This window comes from Pristiophorus japonicus, chromosome 9, assembly GCF_044704955.1.
Source record: "Pristiophorus japonicus isolate sPriJap1 chromosome 9, sPriJap1.hap1, whole genome shotgun sequence".
Classification (NCBI taxonomy): domain Eukaryota; kingdom Metazoa; phylum Chordata; class Chondrichthyes; family Pristiophoridae; genus Pristiophorus; species Pristiophorus japonicus.
Window position 1 is genome coordinate 147,222,065 of NC_091985.1, and position 17,341 is coordinate 147,239,405.

Consider the following 17,341-nt stretch of genomic DNA (forward strand, 5'->3'; position numbering starts at 1 on the left):
CCTCTGACCCACTGCGCATGCGCCACACGGCTCGCGCTGGCTCTCGCCCGGGCCAACTCACTGGGCTCGGTGGGCGCGCGCCTCCAGAGTCGGCCAGCCCACAACCCAGGCTGGCGCTTCACTGCCCTGCCGAGGGAGTGCCGCACTGTCGCATCTGCTGCCGTTCACACGCGATATTACTATCTGCTGTTGCCCATGGAACTATTTGAAGAACACGGGAGTGCTCCCGGTGTTCTGGCCAATATTCTCCCCTCATCAGACATCAGATGATCTGTTCCTTTACCGCATTGCTGTTTAGTGGGACCTTCCTGTGCGCAAGCGTGTCTACAATTCAAAAGTACTGCATATTGGCAGTGACGTGCTTTGGGATGTTCTGAAGTTGCTATATAAATGCAAGTTCCTTTTTTTCTTTCTATACCAAGAGCTGACAAAAGTGTAGTCTAGTAATGTTGTGAAAGCTGAGCATGTCACCATCATAGGCAGTCCCTCAAACGAGGATGACTTGCTTCCACACCAAAAGGGATGAGTTCGCATATGTTTCAATGAAGTACCTGATATTCCAGTCCTGAACTCCAGGGATGGAAGGTGCCTGTGCGTGGATTTTTTTTAACGGATGGTGACCGTTGCACATCAGCCACCATATGGGCTTGACGGAGCTAGGCCTTTATCCAATGGCAAGGGTTAACCAGGACAACTGGAGACCTGCTCTGCTCCATGGACCTAGTGTGCACATGTATCGCAGTGTGGGCTGGCCCGTGCTGCCCCCTGGCATCTTCTGGGCCCTGTACCCCCATTTGCCACACCATGGCATGTACTTGCAGTGGCACACAGATACATGTTGGAAATATTTCACAAACCTAAACTAGCTACCCACATGTGGGAACCCAGTGAGACCATATTTTGGTAGTATAAAGTCTTTAGTCTAAAACAACTGTTCATTTTCAACCAATCACAAAATTGGTCCTAAATCATATTGATACACTCTCCAATATTTTTTAACTACTTGCACAAGAACTAGGAGCAGGAGTAGACCATGCGGCTGTTTGAGCCTGCTCCACCATTCAATAAGATCATGGCGAATCTTTGACCTCAACTCCACTTTCCTGCCCTATCCCCATATCCCTTGATTCCCCTAGTGCCCAAAAATCTATCGACCTCAGTCTTGAATCATCCATAGCCCTCTGGGTAGAGAATTCCAAAGATTCACAGCCCTCTGAGTGAAGAAATCTTTCCTCATCTCAGTCCTAAATGGCTGAGCCTATCCTGAGACCATGACCCCTAGTCCTATACCCTATACCCAGGGGAAACAGCCTATCAGCATCTACTGTGTCAAGCCGCCTTAAGAATTTTATACGTTTCAATTAGATCACTTCTCATTCTTCTAACCTTCAGAGAGTATAGGCCAATTCTACTTAATCTCTCCTCATAGGATATCCCTCTCATCCCAGAATTCAATCTCGTGAACCTACGTTGTACCCGCTCTAAGTCAAGTATATCCTTCCTCAGGTAAGGAGACCAAAACTGTACACAGTACTGCAGCTGTGGTCTCACCAAAGCCCTATATAATTGTAGCAAGATTTCCTTACTCTTGTACTCCAACCCCCTTACAATAACCCACCAACATACTATTTTCCTTCCTAATTGTTTGCTGTACCTGCTTATTAATGTTCTGTGATTTGTGTACAAGGATATCCAAATCCCACTGAATACCAACATTTATTAGTCTCATTAAAAAAAAATTCTGCTTTTCCTTTCTTTCTACTGAAGTGCATAATTTCACACTTCCCCACAGTATACTCCATCAGCCACCTTCTTGCCCAATCACTTAACCAATCTATATCCCTTTGCAGCCTCTGCAACTCTTCAAACCTAGCTTTGTATCATTACCAAACTTGGATATATTACACTTGGTCCCTCCTCTAATTCATTGTGACACTCCACTAGTTACATACACTCTGCCATCCCGAAAATGACCCGTTTACTCCGACTCTCGGTTTTCTGTCCATTAACTAATCCTCAATTAATGGTAATATATTACCCAAATCACATGAGCCCTAATCTTGTGCAACAACCTCTTGTGTGGCACCTTATCGAATGCCTTCTGAAAATCCAAATATACTACATCCACTGGTTCTCCCTAATCTACCTGCTAATTACACCCTCAAAAACTCTAATTGATGTGTCAATAATGATTTCATTTTCGTAAAATCATGTTGACTCTGCCTAATCATATTGTGATGTTCCAAGTGTCCTGTTACCATGTCCTTAATAGATTCTAGCATTTTCCCTAAAACTGATGTCAGGCTAACTGGCCTATAGTTCCCTGTTTTCTCTCTTCCTCCTTTCTTGAATAGCGGGGTTACATTTAGCACCTTCAAAACCATGGTGACTGTTCTAGAATCTAGGAAATTCTCAAAGATCAAAACCAATACAGGTTGAACCCCTCCTTATCCGGCACCAACCCTCATCGGGCACCATTCGTGGCCGCCAGGTGGTGCATGCGCAGAACATGGTCAGTCAAAATCCTTCCTTCCCTGCCGACTCTCTTTCTAAATGATTATTTTTCAGATGTTTATCATTTTGTTGCAGATCCCCCCCCACGGCCTTTCTCGCTACCGCATTTCCAGCCCCCAGCCAGCCAGCCAGCCCCGAAACACTGCTGGACTCCCTCAACCGGTCTCAGAACATACATTAAAAAAGAATCCATACAAGGGACTCACCAATATAATCTTTCCCCTTGATGCCAGGTTTCTTGGCTGCCTCCTCCTTGTTGCCCTGCTGGAACTCCTGCAGTCACAGTCCTCGGGCTGGCCGCTCCTTCCCACAGCGCTCCCTCCAGGGGGTCGGGCTGGCGAGCCATGTTGACTCTGCGGGCCTGCTCAGGCTGCGCCAACTCTTCAGGGCCCACTTGGGCCGCCGACCTACCCTCCTGCCCCTCCCCCCTTGACCTCGGGTGACCTCCTCCTCCTCCCCCTCTGACCTCGGGCTGATGACCCTAGTTTCGGACTTAACCACATCACACTCAAACTTAGTATGCAATTTTATGATCACTCTTCCCAGAGGTTCCTTTACTTCAAATACTTCTCATGCATAATCAAAAAACTTTCTAAAACATGACAATATCTAAAATATTAGAATGTTTTTTTTTAAATTTCCTGGGAGCTTCTCATTTCCTTCAGCTAATAGGACAGGATGGTGTGGGCCTTTGACAAGTACATGACAATAGTATACCTCACTCTGATCAGTTGATATGAAGTGGATTTAGAGTGGAGCCCTCGATTTATTTTGCTGTAGCAATGGATGTGTTGTCTAACTGTCTGCTTTTCTTTTCTTCTGACAGTGATTATTTATTTATATGTCCATACTGATGCTCCTTTCAGTGGCCTTACCAAGAACTGAGGAAACTCACTACCAACAGCACCAATTCTGGGAATTGAGACGATGATTATTTGGTGGGTACAAACCATCATGTTCTGTAATGCTACATAAAACTTTGTATTTAGTTAGTTTTAAGGAAAGGAAGTTAGACTGAAAAAGAATTTCAATAGTAAAGGTAGAGCAACTACTACAGTACTTAGGGCCCAAGTTTCCACACGATAAAAAACGGGCGCCCTTCCGAGCTGGGCGCCCGTTTTTCGCGCCTAAAACGGCGCCTAAAAAAAACCTCGCGATTCTGGAGCGTTCTGCAGCTCCTTGTCTGCCTGGCGTGGCGCCCAGGGGGGGGCGGAGCCTACACGCGCGCCGATTTTGTAAGTGGGAAGGGGCGGGTACTATTTAAATGAGTTTTTTTCCTGCCGGCAACGCTGCGCGTGCACGTTGGAGTGTTCGCGCACGCGCAGTGTGAAAAATACATTGGTACTCGGCCATTTTTGTAGTTCTTTGTAGCTGTTTAATTTTTGAACATCTTTTTAATAAAAGCACATTGCCATCAGCACTTGCAGCCTTCTCACTGTCTCCTCCCCGCCCCCCCCCCCCCCGGCGGGAAGAACGGGTGCCTCCCCCCCCCCCCCCCCCCCCCCCCCCCCTCCCGTGGGAAAGAATGCGCGCCTCCCCCCCCCCCCCCCCCCCCCCCCCCCCCCCCCCGCGGGAAGAACGGGCGCCTCCTCTCCTCCCTCCGCCCCCCCCCCCCCCCCCGCGGGAAAAACGGGCGCCTCCTCTCTTTCTCCCCCCTCCCGGGAACAACGGGCGCCTCCCCCCACCCCCCCCCCCCCCCCACCTCGTTCTGGACGCCTAATTTGTAACCTGCGCCTGATTTTTTTTTAATGTATAGAACAGGTTTTTTCAGTTCTACAAAATCTTCACTTGCTCCATTCTAACTTAGTTTGGAGTACGTTTTCACTGTGGAAACTTTGAAGTCAGGCGTCAGTGGCCGGACACGCCCCCTTTTGAAGAAAAAATTCTGTTCCAAAGTAGAACTGTTCTACCTGACTAGAACTGCAGAAAAAAAAATGTGGAGAATTGCGATTTCTAAGATAGTCCGTTCTCCACCAGTTGCTCCTAAAAATCAGGCGCAAATCATGTGGAAACTTGGGCTCTTAGCTTCTGTTACATAAGTTAGATTAGTACCAGTTGACAGTGAAACTACTGTTGTTCCAGTTACTTTCTGTCTCCCTGTTTTCCCTGTCCTTTCCCCCTTTAATGTCTATCCTTTAATTTAATATGACTGCAGTTCTATAATCTTAACTTTATTGATTCAGTTGCATGCTGTCATTGCTCTGTTTAGAAAAGTATATATGTTAATGATACAGACGTACACTCACTAGCTCAATTACTGCCATGGTGCTACATTAAAAATTGACCTGGCTGACATTGCAGAAATATTTTACACAGTATGAGCAAGGAGGTTAGTTTTCAGTTTTCATGGGAAAATGGTGAGAAACCTGGAATCTAATGCAATAAAATTTGAATTTGACTTATTTTGTTGTCATAAACCAGTGGCACTGAGAATAAGGATTATATTTATAATGCCAGAATTTTACTTTGCATTACCTACAAAAAGGTAACTCTCCTAATCAAATATTTTTATTTGACATGGGTTATGTACACAATGACAATGATACAAAGGAAGGCAGACAGTTATAAGAACATAAGAACATAAGAATTAGGAACAGGAGTAGGCCATCTAGCCCCTCGAGCCTGCTCCGCCATTCAATAAGATCATGGCTGATCTGGTCGTGGACTCGGCTCCACTTACCCGCCCTCTCCCCGTAACCCTTAATTCCCCGATTGGTTAAAAATCTATCTATCTTTGACTTGAAAACATTCAATGAGCTAGCCTCAACTGCTTCCTTGGGCAGAGAATTCCACAGATTCACAACCCTCTGGGAGAAGAAATTCTTTCTCAACTCGGTTTTAAATTGGCTCCTCCGTATTTTGAGGCTGTGCCCCCTAGTTCTAGTCTCTCCTACCAATGGAAACAACCTCTCTGCCTCTATCTTGTCTATCCCTTTCATGATTTTAAATGTTTCTATAAGATCACCCCTCATCCTTCTGAACTCTAAGGAGTAAAGACCCAGTCTACTCAATCTATCATCATAAGGTAACCCCCTCATTTCTGGAATCAGCCGAGTGAATCGTCTCTGTACCCCTTCCAAAGCTAGTATATCCTTCCTTAAGTAAGGTGACCAAAACTGCACGCAGTACTCCAGGTGCGGCCTTACCAATACCTTATACAGTTGCAGCAAGACTTCCCTGCTTTTGTACTCCATCCCTCTCGCAATGAAGGCCAACATTCCATTTGCCTTCCTGATTACCTGCTGTACCTGCAAACTAACCTTTTGGGATTCATGCACAAGGACCCCCAGGTCCCTCTGCACCACAGCATGTTGTAATTTCTCTCCATTCAAATAATATTTCCTTTTACTGTTTTTTTTTTCCCAAGGTGGATGACCTCACACTTTCCAACATTGTATTCCATCTGCCAAACCTTAGCCCATTTGCTTAACCTATCCAAATCTCCTTGCAGCCTCTCTGAGTCCTCTACACAACCAGCTTTCCCATCTTAGTGTCATCTGCAAATTTTGTTGCACTACACTCTGTCCCCTCTTCTAGGTCATCTATGTATATTGTAAACAGTTGTGGTCCAAGCACTGATCCCTGTGGCACACCACTAACCACTGATTTCCAACCGGAAAAGGACCCATTTATCCCGACTCTCTGCCTTCTGTTCGCCAGCCAATTCTCTATCCATGCTAATACATTTCCTCTGACTCCGCGTACCTTTATCTTCTGCAGTAACCTTTTGTGTGGCACCTTATCGAATGCCTTTTGGAAATCTAAATACACCATATCCATCGGTACACCTCTATCCACCATGTTCGTTATATCCTCAAAGAATTCCAGTAAGTTAGTTGAACATGATTTCCCTTTCATGAATCCATGCTGCGTCTGCTTGATTGCACTATTCCTATCTAGATGTCCCGCTATTTCTTCCTTAATGATAGTTTCAAGCATTTTCCCCACTACAGATGTTAAACTAACCGGCCTATAGTTACCTGCCTTTTGCCTGCCCCCTTTTTTAAACAGAGGCGTTACATTAGCTGTTTTCCAATCCGCTGGTACCTCCCCAGAGTCCAGAGAATTTTGGTAGATTATAACGAATGCGTCTGCTATAACTTCCGCCATCTCTTTTAATACCCTGGGATGCATTTCATCAGGACCAGGGGACTTGTCTATCTTCAGTCCCATTAGTCTGTCCAGCACTACCCCCCTAGTGATAGTGATTGTCTGAAGGTCCTCCCTTCCCGCATTCCTGTGGCCTGCAAATTTTGGCATGGTTTTTGTGTCTTCCACTGTGAAGACGGAAGCAAAATAATTGTTTACGGTCTCAGCCATTTCCACATTTCCCATTATTAAATCCCCCTTTTCATCTTCTAAGGGACCAACATTTACTTTAGTCACTCTTTTCCGTTTTATATATCTGTAAAAGCTTTTACTATCTGTTTATGTTTTGCGCAAGTTTATCTTCGTAATCTATCTTCCCTTTCTTTATTGCTTTTTTAGTCATTCTTTGCTGTTGCTTAAAATTTTCCCAATCCTCTAGTTTCCCACTAACCTTGGCCACCTTATATGCATTGGTCTTTGATTTGATACTTTCCTTTATTTCCTTGGTTATCCACGGCTGGTTATCCCTTCTCTTGCCGCCCTTCTTTTTCACTGGAATATATTTTTGTTGCGCACTATGAAAGAGTCCTCCACTGTTCCTCAATTGTGCCACCGTTTAGTCCTTGTTTCCAGTCTACTTTAGCCAACTCTGCCCTCATCCCACTGTAGTCCCCTTTGTTTAAGCATAGTACGTTCGTTTCTGACACAACTTCCTCATCCTCAATCTGTATTACAAATTCAACCATATTGTGATCACTCATTCCGAGAGGATCTTTTACGAGGAGATCGTTTATTTTTCCTGTCTCATTACACAGGACCAGATCTAAGATGGCTTGTTCCCTTGTAGGTTCTGTTACATATTGTTCTAAGAAACAATCCCGTATGCATTCTATGAATTCCTCCTCCAGGCTACCCCGTTAATAGTGCTTTTGAAGTCTTATTTAAATTAATGCATCTAGTGATAATTTTGTACTCAGAAATTCAGAGGAATTTATTGATTTGCATCAGAAACAGAAATGTCTGTTCAGTTTGTGACTAGTCTCCTACTTTGAAGAGGATTTTACTTTTTAAACACAGATGAATGATTAGATCTTGTGTGAGAGAAGTGATAAGAAGCAATACCACCTCATTCTTTTGTGATGAAAAAAAAATAATTATTTTTCTCCCTTTAGATTTATCATCCATTCGCCATGGCTCTGAGATTGCTCAGTCTCTTAGAACAATCTCCATACTTAATAGAAAGAATTTTCTGTTTGAGATCCCCTCTTGGATACGTTCAGCTGCCCAGGATCAGGCTACATAGCTATTATCGGAGAAATGTGCTGTGCATCCCATTGAAAAGATGGAGATCATCAGACTATCAGTTGGGACCATGCTATCTAATACGGAAAGAGACAGTTTTTGTGCGAACGGTACATCACCAATCTCTACACGATAAACAGTTTGCAAACATAAGGAGACGGTTTTATTCCACTGCAACAGGCGGCAGTAAAGTTGTTCCAAAACAGAAAGTACTGTCAGCCAAAAGGCCACTTAAAGGGCCTCGGACCAAACAGCCATCAAGGACTAACCAACCGGCACTAGCAGATGCGCAGGTAAGCAAAATGTTTTAGGTTTTCTTGCTTACAGGCTGCTCTTTAGATTTTGTCTATCATATATGGCCAATTAAATTAGAACACTAATCCCAGTAACTTTGTGTTTGATGTCTAACCCAAGAGCAATAAGCCTGACTTCTGGTATCAGCTGAATCATCTTCTATCAGGCAGTTGCCTATTGGAAGCTGAGCAGGTAAGGGGCACATCCAATAAAAACTCGAACTCAACAAAAAATTAAAAGGAAATTTAACAAATTTAATTAAAATACTATTCCATGGGGTGATGATGCACTCAATTCCTCCAGTGCCTCTGGTATCAGCTGACTCTTCTTGGCAATTACCGATTTAGAGTTAAGCATGTGTAAAGGGGCACAACAAATAAAGACTGTAAATAAACAAAAAAAAAATTAAAGGAACCTTGACAAATCAAATTAAAACTTTGTTCCGGGGGAGATGATGCGCTCTGGTGCCCTGGTATCAGATTCGAACTCATCTGCACTGATTGGGTGAGTTTCACCAGTTCTTGGTTGAGCCACAAGATGGAGCATTGCTTTGTAATGCAAACATTTAAATTTGGAGAATGGATGAATAACTACAGGCCGGCACTACTTTAGAAGTAACAGTGGCTGTTAAGATGGTGAGTGCTCATGCAGTGTTTGTTGACTGTTGGAATAGAGAGGGCCATAGTCCAGACTGTTTTGCTCTTGTAATTGAAGGCGGAACTGTGGTGGCAAGTGACAGGATTGGGGGACATGAAGGGGGATAAAAAGACCAGTGAGAGATGGAGGCGGGGTAATTTCAAGCCCCCCCCCAGGTCCCCAAAAACGTGTGGGTTGGGAGCAGGTGGAGGTAAAAAAAAAAGAAGATTTTTATAGTGGGAGCGCAACCCAGCTTATGGGTTTAACAGAGGCGTGTTGGGATGCCAGTGAGAAAGCTACTCGGGGATTTCCTAATTGGATGTGGGCGGGTACCTATTGGCGTAATTAGCATCTTCAGGAGACTTTAAATTAGATATTTTAAAATTGTTTTTAATTTGGCTCCAAATGTTACTTCAGATGCTTGGGAAACTGACCAAGGAAACAGGCGAGTTTGGGCAGTGGCTCATGTGAGCATTTAATCCCATCTGAATAAAACCTCACTTATTGCAGCTGCTGTGTCAGTTCCTCTGGCAAATATTTGGCAGAGAGTGCTTGTGTGGATACAACATTTTTCAACATTTTGAGAAATTTAAACTGACAACACCAAGATGGGAGGCACCCTGGATGTGTTTGACATCAGAAGAGGAAGATCATCACCATCCACGGCAGTGACGATGTGCTGTGGTGGGATCAGCTCGTGCACAGGAGGGGAGTTGTCACAGGTCTGCACCAGATTCCCCGGGAGCTGTCTTGATGCCTTCACACTGAAGCAGTCCAACATCCCAGAACTTTTCATTCCAGGAAGCAGACTTAAGGGCTGGCTCGTAGGAGACGAGGGAAACTCACTTCATACTTGGCTCATGACACCATTGAGGAACCCAACCAATGAGCCGCATCAGCGCTACAACTCTTTTGTTGAAACAAAATAAAGATTAACTCAAGTGCCCCCTTATTAAAGGGGGGAGACACTCCAAACACTTTTCAGTGCCCTTTTTTTGTTTTTTTGGGGGGTTTTTGTGGGGTTTTTTTAGGGCACCGAGAGGCAAATTATACAAGTGTCCCCTGACTGGGGGGACACTAAAACCCGGCATTAAAACAAATTAAACTTTAAAACTTTTAAAATCAAATTAAAATTTGGTTGCCGGGGGTGATGATGCACTCCAGTTCCTCCGGCACCCATCTCTCGCGGAAGGCCGCGAGCGTACCGGTAGACACCGCGTGCTCCATCTCCAGGGACACCCTGGCTCGGATATAAGCGCAGAAGAGAGGCAGGCAGTCGGGCTGAACGACCGCCCGCTGCTTGGACCAGCTGATGGCACCCTTGGCCGTGCCCAGGAGCAGTCCTACGAGGAGACTCTTGGACCTACCTGCTCCCCTCTGCACAGGGTGCCCAAAGATCAGGAGCGTGGGACTGAAGTGTATCAGCGCTACAACTCTTTTGGGGAAAACATAACAAATTAAATCAAGTGCCCCCCCCCTCTGGGGGACACTCCAAACACTTTTCATGTGCCCTTTTTTTGTTTTTTGTTTGGTGATTTTTGTGGGGTTTTTTTGGCATTAAAATCATATAATTTACAAGTGCCCCCTATAAAAGGGGAGGGGGACACTAAAACCTGGCAATTAAAACAAATTAAACTTTAAAACATAAAATCAAATTAAAATTTGGTTGCCGGGGGTGATGATGCACTCCAGTCCCTCTGGCACCCACCTCTCGCGGAAGGCCGCGAGCGTACCGCTGGACACCGTGTGCTCCATCTCCAAGGACACCCTGGCTCGGATGTAACTGCGGAAGAGAGGCAGGCAGTCAGGCTGAACGACCCCCTCGACCGCCCGCTGCCTGGACCGGCTGATGGCACCCTTGGCCGTGCCCAGGAGCAGTCCTACGAGGAGGCCCTCGGACCTACCCGCTCCCCTCCGCACAGGGTGCCCTAAGATCAGGAGTGTGGGACTGAAGTGTATCAGCGCTACAAGCAGAGCCACATGACCACAGGTGTGTTATTGAACAAGTTGAAGATGCACTTCAGGTGCGAGATAGGTCTGAAGGTGCCCTTCAGTACCCGTTCGCAAGGGTGTCCAGATTGATAGTGATGTGCTGCGTCCTGCACAATATTACACAGCATCGAGGATTGCAGGTGGAGGAGGAAGACGGGGCTCAGCACTCGTCTTTGGATGAGGGGAACATGGAGGTGGAACAGCAGGAGGAGCCGCTTTCATTGCTGTAAGGGATGCCCTGCTTTGCGAAGGTTCACCCAGTTTGAAATATAACACATGAAATCCAATGGTCCACTCCCACCACCTGCACCAACCCCCTTCCCTTTGCAGTAAACAGTCTTTCAACAACTCATCCAGCCATTATATATCTGCCCAATAGGTCCCAGCATGTATTGACATTCAACATGAAATAATTGAAAGGGTGAGTTGGCCCTCGGGATGCAAAAATGATGTAGAAGTGAACATGGTCCAAATCGTTACATTTTATGTGCCATTCTTCTTTTTTTTTAAAAAGGAGACTTAACAACATAGCATTTTGTCAAACACCCATGTGCATACCCTTGGTGAATTAACATTTCTTCAACTTATGCTCCTTACCGCTTCTACGTTGTGCATCCCATGTGGTTTCAGTAGAGGTAGAGGCAGGCTGCTCAGATCCCTGCTCTGACTGCTAAGGTGCTTTTGGCCTACGCCCTCTGGGTTTTCGAGCCCCTGCGGACCCTGCAAAAGACTGCTACACCTGCACGTGAGGGGTAGACTCGGCCATCAAGAGACGAGAACATATCGGGTACTGGCTAGGGGTGGGCCACAATGGGAAGAAGTGGGAGTGCTTTGAGTGGAGTTCCTACTTCCATGTCCCCTTTTGTCAGCACCCCTTGCCTAGGTCAGTGCCACATCACTCCTAACAGTACTGGAGAGAGCTTGGTGCAGATCTGTGGCACATTGTAAGGCTATGGATAAGGTAGCTGTCATTCAGTTTAAGGTGGCAGACAAGTTGGCATCCAAAGTCTGCATGGCCGTGGTCAAGGCCTGCATGAACTCAGTTCAAAGTCTTGCTGGAAGCTCCATGGAGGCAGCCACTCTCTCCATGGCAGACATTCTCGCAATTCCCTGTGTCACCAATCCACTAGCAATAGAGTTATTTCCTCCATTCTCTCCACTATCGTGTGGAGTGTGTGTGGCTTGTCTGTCAGTACCTCACTAAGTTGCTGATGTACCTCTAGCATTCTCCTTCTCAACGATAGCCCATGGGGTTCAGCATCTTTGACTAGAGAGCTTGGAGAGGACTGCCCCAAACCCCCCCCGCCTCCCCACTCAACGCGGACACTCCACGCTGTCTCTGCCACCAGTGTCTGGTCGTGCTCATTTGTGAGGTATGAATTCCCAGGCAAAAACCCAACGTAACTCTCTAACTGGACCCACTAAAGTGTGAGTATTTGTGCTGGTGCATGGCTGTACATGCTGTGATGGTGCAGCCTCAGAAGGAATGAGGTCCTTTTGAGGAATTGTTCCCATGGATGACCTGTGAAACTTGCTGTATGCATGAAGACCCTGGAAGATAAAAGAAGAGATTACGATTTAATTGTGGCAAAAGTCACAATCCTGACAATCACCATACTCCGTCTTCTCATAGTTCAGTCATTGGTGAAATGAAGTCAGCATATGTGTGTCCGAGATATTTGTAATTCTGTCACCGGCTATCTTCAAGCTCCGTGTCTCCATCTCCGACTGAAAGGGATCAGATGTGCCACTTATCTCCAGGGCGTCCTCCTCTATATCTGTGAGCTGTACTATTTGTGGCGGGCCACCTCCAGTCCTGTCCCTTCCCCTTGTGTTTTACGCTGTCTTCCACAAAGGGTGAAATAACAGACCTATGAGTGAGTGAGGGTGAGATATTCACCCGATGGATTTGGTGACCGTGACCATGAGACACATGCATTACATTGCATCAGGATTGGGGTGAGTATCAATGGTGGATGGATAAATGGGGAGGTGATGAAGTGCATAGAAAGTGAAGGCTGGATGCTGCTGAAAGTTGAGTGGGTGTGAGGAATGATGTGATGGAGAACATTTCGCAAGTCAGAGTTAAGGGGGGGGGGGTTGTTGTGGGGGTGCTTAAAGGACAGGATGTAGTTGAATCAGCAAATGTACTCCCTTTTCCTGACCTGGTTAGGTCATTGTATCCATGGCCTGGGCACAACGTTCCAGCTGCTCACCACTCCCCTACCTCCAACCATGTCGCCTTGGTGAGAGCAGCGAGTTTCTTCCTCCCATTGCTGGGGAAAAGTAAGTCCTTCCTTTTCCTGACTGCACCCAGCGAGGCATCAATAAATCTGGGTGCTGCCCTTGATCATCCTTCGTTGTCTCCAGGCCAGATCCAAGACTGTCCCAACCTCTATCGTCGAGCTACAGTACACGGACGAAGCATGCGTCTGCGCGCATTCAGAGACTGAACTCCAAGTCGTAGTCAACATTTTCACTAAGGCATACGAAAGCATGGTCTTACACTAAACATCCGTAAGACAAAGGTTCTCCACCAACCTGACCCCGCCACACACCACTGCCACCCCAGTCATCTACGGCGCAGCCCTGGACAACGTGGAACACTTTCCATACCTCGGGAGCCTCTTATCAACAAGGGCAGACATCGATGACAAGATTCAACGCCACCTCCCTGCGCCAGCGCAGCCTTCGGCCGCCTGAGGAAAAGAGTGTTCGACGATCAGGCCCTCAAATCTGCCACCAAGCTCATGGTCTACAGGGCTCTAGTGATATCCGCTCTCCTGTATGGTTCCAAGACGTGGACCATATACAGTAGACACCTCAAAGCGCTGGAGAAATACCAGCAATGATGTCTCTAAGATCCTGCAAATCCCCTGGGAGAACAGACCACAACGTTAGCATCCTCGACCAGGCCAACATCCCCAGCATTGAAGCACTGACCACACTCGACCAGCTCTGCTGGGCAGGCCACATTGTTTGCATTCCTGACAAGATTCCCAAAGCAAGCACTCTACTTGGAACTCCTACACAGCAAGCGAGCCCAAGGTGTGCAGAGGAAACTATTCAAGGACACCCTCAAAGCCTCCTTGATAAAATGCTACATCCCCACCGACATCTGGGAGTCCCGAGCCAAAGACCGCCCTAATTGGAAGAAGTGCATCCGGGAGGGCGCTGAGCAACTCGAATCTCATTGCCGAGAGCATGTAGAAACCAAGCGCAGGCAGCGGAAGGAGCGTGTGGCAAACCAGTCCCACCACCCTTTCCGTCAACGACTGTCTGTCCCACCTGTGACAGAGACTGTAATTCCCGTTTTGGACTGTTTAGTCACCTAAGAACTCGCTTTTAGAGTGGAAGCATGTCTTCCTCGATTTTGAGGGACTGGCTATGATGATGATGTCCATCATCCATCCTGAACACTTCCAATTTTCATTTGTGCATTCTCTCTTTTTAAATACAACAACTTATAACAACTTATATTCATACTTCTGAAATCTCATCATACAGGTGCGTATCGCGTCCACTGTGCAGCTTGGAGGTGTGAAACCCAGAAGTATGGTACAATTGAGTTGAAATTACAGATTCCGACACACTTAGTTGACGACTTGGTTTCCCCCATGTAATTCCACCAGCTCCCCGCATGGAGGCCGTCTTCATATTAATATCGGAGCCATGGTTACCAACAACAAAAGGAAAAAATAGTGTGCTCTGAAATGTTCAATCACAGTTGCTATTTTTTTATTAATATTTTAAAATGTCACTTTCTTGTTTTTCTTTTCTTTACAAGAGATCAAATTGTGGGATAATTTTAAATAAATGCATTTATATTCCTCTTATTGAAAACCTGAAAAGGAAAATGTCTAAATTTTCTCAACTGAATGATTATACCCTGTACTATATTGGGTGGCTTGATCAATGATGGACAAACCTGTGCAGCTGATTCTATGAATTTGGGCACAGGTGCAGAAAATGGCCTGTGCACCCCCACTATTCTTCTTTGCTGTTCCCAATTTCCAGAAGGGTGAATTCATATTGGGCCCCTAATTAACACACTGGAAAAAAGGAGGGGATTAGTTTTCTTCCTCTCCCTTGTGTAATGTTTTCAACTCTCTTCAGTTGCTTGATCTCGCAAGCTCTGTCTCTCATCGCACCTAAATTCATGTAAAATCTCATCTTCTCTGCTCTTTTTGAGGTTTGTGTTCACTCAATGAGATATGTGGGCAGCTCCCTCAATTGCTACACCAGAATACTTTTCCACTTGTGATATTGATTCTGGGTAAACACTGTGGACCTCTAACCTCCAGCAGGAGTTTTAATAAATAATGGCTAGTGCTGTATGTGTAGAATGGTATTCTCCTCTGAATCATAATGAAATTGCCTATGCTCAATGAATAGGCCAATTTAACCAATGTATGCACAATATAATGGAATCCGTGGAAGAGTTTCAATTGAATTGACATCATTTGTACACTGCTCGAGCAGGGGTTCCCAAACAGTTTACAGGTACCCCACGGGATACGCGAGACATCTCTGGGGGGTATGTGGGAGAAATTGTCAAATAGTGGATTCTGTATATTTTATTTTATTTATTGCATTTTTTTTAGTAATAGGCTACTCCCGATAAAGCTTTAAAACTCTGTAGGAGTTTGTTATATAACATAGTTAATTTACTTCAAGGTGTACCACCGGGAACACACAATACTGTACACAGACGAGCTTGAAAAACAGCACCTCATCTTTCGTTTAGGCACTTTACAGCCTTCTGGACTCGCATCGAATTCAACAACTTCTGCCCATAATTATTTATTTCCCCTTTCCTCACTTTTTTTAAACAAGCCCTCCCCCTTTTTTTCCTCTTTCCCACGGCAGCTGGTGATGATTCTGCCATTCAAACCCCATCTAGACTCTTTTAGAAACATAGAAACATAGAAAATAGGTGCAGGAGTAGGCAATTCAGCCCTTCTAGCCTGCACCGCCATTCAATGAGTTCATGGCTGAACATGCAACTTCAGTACCCCCTCCCTGCTTTCTCGCCATACCCCTTGATCCCCCTAGTAGTAAGGACTTCATCTAACTCCCTTTTGAATATATTTAGTGAATTGGCCTCAACTACTTTCTGTGGTAGAGAATTCCACAGGTTCACCACTCTCTGGGTGAAGAAGTTTCTCCTCATCTCGGTCCGAAATGGCTTACCCCTTATCCTTAGACTGTGACCCCTGGTTCTGGACTTCCCCAACATTGGGAACATTCTTCCTGCATCTAACCTGTCTAAACCCGTCAGAATTTTAAACGTTTCTATGAGGTCCCCTCTCATTCTTCTGAACTCCAGTGAATACAAGCCCAGTTGATCCAGTCTTTCTTGATAGGTCAGTCCCACCATCCCGGGAATCAGTCTGGTGAATCTTTGCTGCACTCCCTCAATAGCAAGAATGTCCTTCCTCAAGATAGGAGACCAAAACTGTACACAATACTCCAGGTGTGGCCTCACCAAGGCCCTGTACAACTGTAGTAACACCTCCCTGCCCCTGTACTCAAATCCCCTCGCTATGAAGGCCAACATGCCATTTGCTTTCTTAACCGCCTGCTGTACCTGCATGCCAACCTTCAATGACTGATGTACCATGACACCCAGGTCTCGTTGCACCTCCCCTTTTCCTAATCTGTCACCATTCAGATAATAGTCTGTCTCTCTGTTTTTACCACCAAAGTGGATAACCTCACATTTAACACATTATACTTCATCTGCCATGCATTTGCCCACCTAACCTATCCAAGTCACTCTGCAGCCTCATAGCATCCTCCTCGCAGCTCACACTGCCACCCAACTTAGTGTCATCTGCAAATTTGGAGATACTACATTTAATCCCCTCGTCTAAATCATTGATGTACAATGTAAACAGCTGGGGCCCCAGCACAGAACCTTGCGGTACCCCACTAGTCACTGCCTGCCATTCTAAAAAGTACCCATTTACTCCTACTCTTTGCTTCCTGTCTGACAACCAGTTCTCAATCCACATCAGCACACTACCCCCAATCCCATGTGCTTTAACTTTGCACATTAATCTCTTGTGTGGGACTTTGTCGAAAGCCTTCTGAAAGTCCAAATATACCACACCAACTGGTTCTCTCTTGTCCACTCTACTGGAAACATCCTCAAAAAATTCCAGAAGATTTGTCAAGCATGATTTCCTTTCACAAATCCATGCTGACTTGGACCTATCATGTCACCATTTTCCAAATGCGCTGCTATGACATCCTTAATAATTGATTCCATCATTTTATCCACTACTGAGGTCAGGCTGACCGGTCTATAATTCCCTGTTTTCTCTCCCTCCTTTTTTAAACCTTTGTTTCATAACTTGTTCCATTACCATCTGACTTTTGCCCACCATCCTTTTTGTCTCTTAAATCTCTCCTGCCTTCCACCCCCTCACAGACCTTCCCTTTTGTCCTTTCCTCCCCTCCCCCTTTCAGTTCCCCTGCACTTCCTTAAGAATCTGTTACATCTCAAACT

General features: G+C 45.7%; 1 protein-coding gene across 3 annotated transcripts in view; it reads left to right on the forward strand.

Annotated features, from left to right (window-relative positions):
- Positions 1-17,341, forward strand: part of rmnd1 (required for meiotic nuclear division 1 homolog) — a 114,281-nt gene that overhangs the window by 245 nt on the left and 96,695 nt on the right. For 2 of the 3 annotated variants that reach the window (XM_070889929.1, XM_070889931.1), the window contains exons 2-3: positions 3,341-3,452; positions 7,776-8,198. In XM_070889929.1, coding sequence (XP_070746030.1) covers positions 7,794-8,198 — 405 coding nt within the window. In that variant the 5' untranslated portion in view covers positions 3,341-3,452; positions 7,776-7,793. Of the gene's footprint in view, positions 1-51; positions 393-3,340; positions 3,453-7,775; positions 8,199-17,341 lie in introns of those variants that run through there. The other variant, XM_070889930.1, reaches the window with a different exon arrangement.